Consider the following 9,736-nt stretch of genomic DNA (forward strand, 5'->3'; position numbering starts at 1 on the left):
GGAAAGGTGCGCAGTTTGTTTTTTGGAGGGCTGATTTTTATGGACCGGTTTTTTGACACCAAGTCCCATTTGAAGCCCCCCTGATGCACCCCCAGATTATAAACTCCATAAAAGTGACCCCATCTAAGAAACTACACCCCTCAAGGTATTCAAAACTGATTTTACAAACTTTGTTAACCCTTTAGGTGTTGCACAAGATTTAATGGATAATAGAGATACAATTTCAAAATTTCACTTTTTTGGCAGATTTTCCATTTTAATTTTTTTTTTCCAGTTACAAAGCAAGGGTTAACAGCCAAACAAAACTCATTATTTATGGCCCTGATTCTGTAGTTTACAGAAACACCCCATATGTGGTCGTAAACCGCTGTACGGGCACACGGCAGGGCGCAGAAGGAAAGGAATGCCATACGGTTTTTGGAAGGCAGGTTTTGCTGGACTGTTTTTTTTTACACCATGTCCCATTTGAAGCCCCCCTGATGCACCCCTAGAGTAGAAACTCCAAAAAAGTGACCCCATTTTAGAAACTACGGGATAGGGTGGCAGTTTTGTTGGTACTAGTTTAGGGTACATATGATTTTTGGTTGCTCTATATTACACTTTTTGTGCGGCAAGGTAACAAGAAATAGCTTTTTTGGCAGCGTTTTTTTTTTTGTTATTTACAACATTCATCTGACAGGTTAGATCATGTGGTAATTTTATAGAGCAGGTTGTCACGGACGCGGGGATACCTAATATGTATACAATTTTTTTTATTTATGTACGTTTTACACAATGATTTCATTTTTAAAACAAAAAAAATGTTTTAGTGTCTCCATAGTCTAAGAGCCATAGTTTTTTCAGTTTTTGGGCGATTATCTTAAGTAGGGTCTCATTTTTTGCGGGATGAGATGACTGTTTGATTTGCACTATTTTGGGGTGCATATGACTTTTTGATCGCTTGCTATTACACTTTTTGTGACGTAAGATGACAAAAAATGGCTTTTTTTTACACCGTTTTTATTTTTATTTTTTTACGGTGGTCACCTGAGGGGTTAGGTCATGTGATATTTTTATAGAGCCGGTCGATACGGACGCGGCGATACCTAATATGTATACTTTTTTTTTATTTATGTAAGTTTTACACAATGATTTCATTTTTGAAACAAAAAAAATGATGTTTTAGTGTTTCCATAGTCTAAGAGCCATAGTTTTTTCAGTTTTTGGGCGATTATCTTAAGTAGGGTCTCATTTTTTGCGGGATGAGATGACGGTTTGATTGTTACAATTTTGGCGTACATGCGACTTTTTTGATCACTTTTATTACCTTTTTTTGGGAAGTAAGGTGGACAAAATTTCAATTTCATCATAGTTTTTTATTTTTTATTTTTATGGCGTTCACCGTTCGGGTAAAGTAACATGACCGTTTTATACATCAGGTCGTTACGGACGCGGCGATACCAAACATGTGTAGGGAATTTTATTTTTTTAATTTTTAATCAGTGATAAATGTGTTTTTTGATTTTTACTTTTTTTTCACTTTTTTTTTGACCCAGACCCACTTGGTTCTTGAAGATCCAGTGGGTCTGATGTCTGTATAATACAGTACAGTACTATATACTATACAGTACTGTACTGTATTTTACTTACAGTTTGCCTGAACAGATCTATGCTTTCAGCACAGATCTGTTCAGCACCATGGACAGCAGGACGCCTGAGCAGGCGTCCTGTTGCCATGGGAACCTTCCCCGTCTGCTCAGTAGTGGTCAGAACTGCGCAGACGGGGAAGGGTAAGGACGGGGCTGCGGGGGGCTGTCTGGGGGCTCTCTCCCTCTCCATCGGGGGGCTGCAAAGGCACTGCAGCCCCCCGATCGGAGAGGGAGGGAGCTCCCTCTTACTGTTAACTTTTTCCATACAGCGGTCCGTACGGACCGCTGTATGGAAAGGGTTAAACGGCTGACATCGCATCACCGATGTCAGCCGTTTATACCAGGGTGCCAGCAATGTGCTGGCACCCTGGTATACCCACTCTACACCAACGATTATTCAATGGGAGGCGGGCGGGGGATCGCGATCCCGCCTGCCGCACCGCCCGCCTCCCGCACCGCCCCCACCGCCCGCAACACCCCCCCTGCACCTCCCACCGGGCTAAAATCATTCAGAGGTGCAGGGGGGGGTGATAAATATATATTTTCGCCACACTAAAGTTTCTGATCGCCGCGGTCAGGGACCGCAGCGATCAGAAACTGCAGAAAGCGCAACAAACCGCAGGTCTGAATTGACCTGCGGTTTGTTGCGATCGCGGACATGGGGGGGTCACGGGACCCCCCCGCGCATTTAGCCGAGGTGCCTGCTCAATGATTTGAGCAGGCACCTTGTTCCGATCACAGCCGGCCGCACGGCAGTGATCGGAACAACACATGACGTACCGGTACGTCATGTGTCCTTAAGGACTCGGGAAACATGCCGTACCGATACGTCATGTGTCCTTAAGGGGTTAAACTAATACTTTCTTGAAGCACCTTTTGATTTTATTACAGCACTCAGTCTTTTGGGTATGAGTCTATCAGCATGGCACATTTTGACTTGGCAAGATTTGCCCACTCTTCTTTGCAAAAACACTCCAAATCTGTGAGATTGCGAGGGCATCTCCTGTGCACAGCCCTCTTCAGATCACCCCACAGATTTTCAATCGGATTCAGGTCTGGGCTCTGGCTGGGCCATTCCAAAACTTTAATCTTCTTCTGGTGAAGCCATTCCTTTGTTGATTTGGATGTATGCTTTAGGTCGTTGTCATGCTGAAAGATGAAGTTCCTCTTCATGATCAGCTTTCTAGCAGAAGCCTGAAGGTTTTGTGCCAATATTGACTGGTATTTGGAACTGTTCATTATTCCCTCTAGCTTAACTAAGGCCCCAGTTCCAGCTGAAGAAAAACAGCCCCAAAGCATGATGCTGCCACCACCATGCTTCACTGTGGGTATGGTGATCTTTTGGTGATGTGCAGTGTTGTTTTTGGGCCAAACACATCTTTTGGAATTATGGCCACAAAGTTCAACCTTGGTTTCATCAGACCATAACACCTTTTCCCACATGCTTTTGGGAGACTTCAGATGTGTTTTTGCAAAATGTAGCCTGGCTTGGATGTTTTTCTTCGTAAGAAAAGGCTTTCGTCTTGCCACTCTACCCCATAGCCCAGACATATGAAGAATACGGGAGATTGTTGTCACATGTACCACACATACTTGCCAGATATTCCTGCAGCTCCTTTAATGTTGCTGTAGGCCTCTTGGTAGCCTCCCAGACCAGTTTTCTTCTCGTCTTTTCATAAATTTTGGAGGGACATCCAGTTCTTGGTAATGTCACTGTTGTGCCATATTTTCTCCACTTGATGATGACTGTCTTCACTGGTTCCATGGTATATCTAATGCCTTGGGAATTCTTTTGTACCCTCCTCCTGACTGATACCTTTTAACAATGAGATCCCTCTGATGCTTTGGAAGCTCTCTGTGGACCATGGCTTTTGCTGTGGGATGCGACAAAGAAAATTTCCGGAAAGACCAACTAGAGCAGCTGAACTTTATTTGGGGTTAATCAGAGGCACTTTGAATGATGGCAGGTGTATGCTGACTCCTATTTAACATGATTTTGAATGTGATTGCTTAATTCTGAACACAGCTACATCCCCAGTTATGCACACTTATGCAACCACATTATTTTAGTTTCTTTTGTTTTCTTCCCTTCATCTAAAAGATTTCAGTTTGTTTTTCAATTGAGTTGTACAGTTTATAGGTCACATAAAGATGGAAAAAGTTCAGAAATTATTTATCTTTGTCTCATTTTTTTACATCACAGAAACCTGACATTTTAACAGGGGTGTGTAGACTTTTTATATCCACTGTACTTGTTACCTCTGTGTGCATTTAAAGGGAACCTGTCACCTGGATTTTGGGCATATAGCAAAGGACATAGGCTGCTAGATGGCCGCTAGCACATCCACAATATCCATTCCCCATAGCTCTGTGTGCCTTTTATTGTGTCAAAAAAACGATTTTATATATATGTAAATGAGGCAACTAAAGTTTCCGGAGCCCAGCCATGCCTACTGTGAAGGAACCCAGCTGGACTGGACCACTGGACTCATCTCTCAAGCATGGAGGAGACAGGACTCATCTAAGGTTAATTTACATAGCTATAAAAAAAATTGACACAATAAAAGCACAGAGAGCTATGGGGACTGGATATTACAGATGTGCTAGCGGCGATCTAGCAGCCCATGTCCTCAGCTCTATACCCAAAATCCGGGTGACAGGTTCCCTTTAAGCAACCAATGAGTGGAAGAGCCAACTCAGCCATATGCATCACCTAAAAGCAACCAGTAGAATAATTGGGATAATAGGAGTGCTTCAACTGTTGGTTGAAGCTTTCTTTTATGTTGTCCATCTTGTTTTTCGAAATATGAGGTGAAGTCCTTCGCTAAAATGAGATGAGAGGAGGTAGGATGCCAAGAAAAACATATATTCATGTTTGCCCTTTTCCCACTGACCTTTTCAATTGTAAATATAAGAAAGTCTGAATTCCCATCATATCAGGAAATCTATTCTTCAGTGGACAGCTTGCAATGAATTAAATTCAATCGCTGTTATAAATTTCTCCCTGAGCTTCTACACAGCTGATGTAGTTAATTGAAAAATAGCACTATGAAGCGTAATCTATAATTCAATAAATGACAAGAAAGCATAATAGAAAATAAAAGAATAAAGAACTCTAATTGTGTCTAATGCTGCTGCCAGCAATAAAATAAAAACTTTGCTTTTTTCGCCTCAGCTATCTCCTAGCGACTGTGTTAATGATGCCTTCAAATCAGTCACCTCCTAATATCAAGAATCCTGGTGAGTTGCAGAAGTACAGTTATTAACCAATACATTTTTAAGACTGGGTGACTTGAAAATAACTTTAAGATTTAAATCTCTTGTCTCTAGGTCTCAAACTAAGACAGGTAAGATCAACTATGATTTAAAGGTTTCATACTGTCAGAAGATCTTAAGCTTTTCAGTGGTCTCAGTTCGCTTTCTGTATTGCAACTTGAATCCAAAGCAGATTAAAGCATGCAAGATACAATCAGCTATCCGCGGCTATAAAATTGGAGAATGACTTTAGATTGTCATTGGGTACATTCATCTGACAGCCACTAAATGTCATATTAAAAGGTTTTTATTTTTCTTTGCTGTATGATACAATACATACTCATTATGTTGTCTCCTAGATGGGTCTAAAACATAAGTGCCACTGCAATGCTCTTGCTTACTTTTGTTACTTTAATTTCTCCATCAGTGCATTAGATTTCTCTAAGCCCATAACCATCATCTAGGAATATTAGACATGACTTCCCTGCGGCACAGCTTAAGTGAAGAAGACTATTCAGATGAATAGATGTTTGCACAGTATTAGGCTGGTCATGCACAGTAGATGCATACTGCCAAATCTGTGAATAGCTGACCATCCAATATAATGTAGGTGGCCCGAGTCTAACCAGATGCCAGTGTCAGGGGAGATAAGGATGACATAGTTGGAGTTCAACATATCAAATCCTCTTGTTGCCTGGGAGTTAAGTCGCCGCTAGAGTTTTCTGGCAGTAACTTCCCCCCTCTTCCCATTTAAGATATAGGCATGCATGGCTGAGCTAAGTATACACATTCTTTTGAACATGAGTATACTTTGATAGAAGCGAGGCAGAAGAGCTCAATGCAACAACAAAAAAAGCCGTAATCTGTTTAAATAAGTGCTAATAAAAAAAGATGGAAATATAGATTATGCTTGTTAAATCAGCTAACCCACTGATTATGAAACAGAACTTTTATGGCTTTATTAAACCTACAAATATGTTCCACAAAGGAACATTAAGACACCACGCCCAATGTAATATCACCAAAAATATTCAATTTGTTAAATAGAAAAAAAATGCATAATTAAAAACATAAAAATGGGACAAACATCAGAAAAGGGTAACAATAACCACAATTGCCAGAGTCACTGGCCACTGGTTTCAATGCCCCCGAAAAAAGATGTATAACATGTCAAGAAATATCCAGGGGGAAGGGAGAATATATATTAAGAAAGTATATCAATAACAACTACTATAGGTAGCCAAAGAAAATGACTGAACATTCATGTAAAAGGGTTTATTCCTGGTTTATTCTTTTTTACTTTTAATCCCTTGCATAAAATGACGCAATCTTTCTATAACCTCTAACCTCCTAACCTCCTAACCTCCTGATGAAGCTGAGGAAGTGAAACGCGCGTTGAGGAGTTTTCTGACCATTACAGTCCCCCCCCCCCGTCCCCCCCGGTCATGTCCCGATATTGTACTTATGTAGCCTGACTTTATAATGGCATTTCAGGGTTGAGTAGGACAATCCCCCTCTTACATAGATGTTGAGTCATTTTCTTTGGCTACCCTTTTCTGATGTTTATCCCATTTTTATGTTTTTAATTATGTATTTTTGTTCCCTTGTGAAACATGTTTGTAGGTGTTTGTGTTTAACAGGTGTGTATGCACTTATTGTTAATTGAATGAGGCCATGTGTTTTTACCTTATGGTTTAGTTTATCTGATGTACGCAAGATAATAATGTTGGTGCAATGTAGACCAATAGTGACACAAAAGACTATTACATAGAAAGTTATAACTTGAAATAAATTGTTGCGTCTTCTGCAGTTTAAAGAGTGACATCACAAGTTCTGACAGCTCAAATAATGAGAAAGAGCTAAGATGCAAGCAGAAAATTCACTCACCGGCTTCAAAAGTTCAACATTTTCAAAGTAATGAGCAAGACATTTCAGAAAGTGAATCCATATCCCAGTCTAACACGCAAAAGAAAAATTCACTGTCTGAATTCGAAGACATTCCAGAAGAAAATGAGGGGCACTCAAACTACAATACAGATCCTATAACCTCATATAAAGAAAGGGAAGAAGAGAAAGATACTTCAGAATACTCCTTTAACTATCAGAGAATCTCACCGTATCAAAGAGTTGGACTGATCAAACAGAAAACCAGGTACATTTCACAAAAATCTGGAGTTGAAAGCTATGATCATAGCTCTAAAACCATAAGAGATTATTAATTCAGAAATATATATAACCCTCATATTGTGTTTGGCATCTACTGGGTAACAGTGGATTGTTTTACATATTGATCAGACATCCTGTGGATCTATGCTGATGCACCAATAAGATGCCCCAGTTGTTTTCTTTTGTCAAACTAATAGCTACTGTAATCTGGGCATTCTACTTCCATTACTAACATTACTAAATACTATCACATTGTTCTGGCCTTCAACAGTTTATATATAATTGAAGGGTAACCCTTTCAAAGCCCACTTACACTTCATACGAATGCTCGTTAATGATAATCTGACAGTGTAAAGGTGCTAAACACCCGTTCATCAGGTGATAGGATCGTTGGGGTGGTCACCCAAAATATTTGCCGGCAGCAGAATGTACTATCTAAACAACACTCTGGTGCCAGCAAACAATGATTCTGTATGGGGACGAGCAATGTCAATCCTTCCTCTCCATACTGCATATAAATGCAGCGGTCACCTCTACTGAAGAGCAGGTGATGGTTGGGAAGGAAAGCTTCCTTCCCGACAATCTTCTACTCCACTAAAGGGGCCTTTAGACTGCTACTTCATCCTTGATTTCACCATCAACAAAAATGTTTGGCTTATCTGAACTTACAAGATATTTGCATAGCTACGTGTAGAAGAGCTAAGTGACTGTTAGTCATGTTTCTGCAGAAAACAAAATAACAGACAGTTAAAAATCTCACCCGACTGAACGATATTACATTATCAGACATCCCAAAAAAAATCATAAGTTAAAAGGTATCATTATAAATTAGATGAAAGTCTTCCAGCATGTCCAACCAACTGTACAAGTGTTGAGAAAGATGAATAAGCCACTGATGGACAAAACCAAGATAGAAATATGCCATTGGCAAACATCTCTGGCAAAGGCTTATCACCCCGTCCAGTAAAAATTAGCAGGTTCTGCTAACATTCATCTAATGTGTATGACAACCCTTAGATTTCCAGTCTTATCTTTATCCAACTATAGAACAAATATATTTGTTCAGTCTTGGCAGAAACAAAGAGAACATTTGTGTAACAAGACATTTGTGGACATCACCAGTCAGTCCACAAATGTCTTGTTACAGGAAACAAAGTTAATGCCTAGACTAAAGGCACCAACTTTCATGCTATATGATAATAAGATTATGTTGACTGAAAATGAACCAGAATGAACATTACATTAAATTTAATAAACCATCCCTTTCTCTAAGGACCCCTACACACAGGCCAATGATTGGGGCAGTTACCGGGAAGAAACATTCCTAGTGATGGTAATTCCGATAACTGTCCCATCTAAAATTGCCCACAATCACAATGATTAACAGTCAAATGCTCATTCATGGGGTGAAGGTATCACTGGCGCGGTCTCCTAAAGGCCCCTTTACAAAGGTCAACACATCAGGCAATTATAAGAAACACACCGTTCTTTCCCAATAATTGACTGCTCGTTACAAGAAGTGAGAGCTGCATTTACATGCAACAATCATCTCCTCTGTAAGGGGATGAGTGGTTGCTTGAGTGGTTGCTCATCACCATAAACATTCATTGTTTCTGGGCAACTGTTTAGACTGCAAAAGAGCACTATAGCACGTTCCTAGAAATGCTCCTACTTGATAATTTCCCTAATCATTGGGCCTTGTAAAGGGGCCTTAAGGGTGCCCGATGATAAGCTGATCACACAGTGTCCTAGTGATGGGGATCGTCAGCAATCATTTGTAAACGATGGGTGAACCTTCCATTCTCCTTTCTAATTTAAGAGGATCCATAATGGGGAACCCTACTCTGTTAACTCATATATTGCATTTGAAATAGGTTTTCTACAAAGCAAATACATGGACAGTCTTGACATCAGGCAGTGAAGTTTAGGATCTTATATGGAGCTATGAGTTCTCATTGACAACAAAAGAATTGATAATTGTAGAGTTTCTGTGCCCTTGCCCAGTGAGGAATATGTATGTTAATCAAACTACTTTATAAGATCTACACATGGATGAATATTATATAACACCAAAATTTGCAACTGTAGCAATGTTTTTCAAAGTGAATAAAACATTTGTTTTCATGTTATGAGTGACTGGCTGACTGCCAATGGTCTGAATAATTCAGAGGGATGCTTAAAGACAGGTCTGAAGTACAACAGAAAATATAGGTACATTTACCATTTTAGGATGTGATACAAACTTATATTTTCTAGATTGTCGAAAGCAGGAGTGGATACTAAACAAAGGGAAATCTGTGGATCCTGGATTAGGGTCCATTCACACGTCCTCAATTCTGTTCCACATTATGCGGAACGGAATTGTGGACCCATTCATTTCTATGGGGCCACACAACATGCACTTCCAGGTCCGCATTTCCGTTCCTGAAAAAAATTAGAACATGCCCTATTCTTGTCCGCAACTGCGGACAAGAATAGGCATATTCTATTAGTGCCGGCGATGTGCGGTCTGCAAAATGAGGGAACGCACATTGCCGGTGTCCGTGTTTTGCGGTTCCGCGGATCCGTGGCTCCGCAAAACACACACGGATGTGTGAATGGACCCTTAGTCTTAAAAATTTATGCAAACTGCACCTAGCCTTTTTTACAGGCGTATTGTAACCCTGTTTAGCAGTTCTAACATTTCT

The 9,736-nt window shown here is 40.2% G+C and overlaps 1 protein-coding gene across 2 annotated transcripts in view; it reads left to right on the forward strand.

Moving 5' to 3' along the window:
* LOC122929657 (tetratricopeptide repeat protein 24-like) overlaps positions 1–7,182 on the forward strand; it is an 87,228-nt gene extending 80,046 nt beyond the window's left edge. Inside the window, exons 7-9 of one of the 2 annotated variants that reach the window (XM_044283290.1) lie at positions 4,804–4,868; positions 4,959–4,975; positions 6,694–7,182. In XM_044283290.1, coding sequence (XP_044139225.1) covers positions 4,804–4,854 — 51 coding nt within the window. In that variant the 3' untranslated portion in view covers positions 4,855–4,868; positions 4,959–4,975; positions 6,694–7,182. The remainder of the gene's footprint in view (positions 1–4,803; positions 4,869–4,958; positions 4,976–6,693) is intronic. The other variant, XM_044283291.1, reaches the window with a different exon arrangement.
* The last annotated feature ends 2,554 nt before the right edge of the window (positions 7,183–9,736 follow it).

This window comes from Bufo gargarizans, chromosome 2, assembly GCF_014858855.1.
Source record: "Bufo gargarizans isolate SCDJY-AF-19 chromosome 2, ASM1485885v1, whole genome shotgun sequence".
In the NCBI taxonomy this organism is placed as follows: Eukaryota; Metazoa; Chordata; class Amphibia; order Anura; family Bufonidae; genus Bufo; species Bufo gargarizans.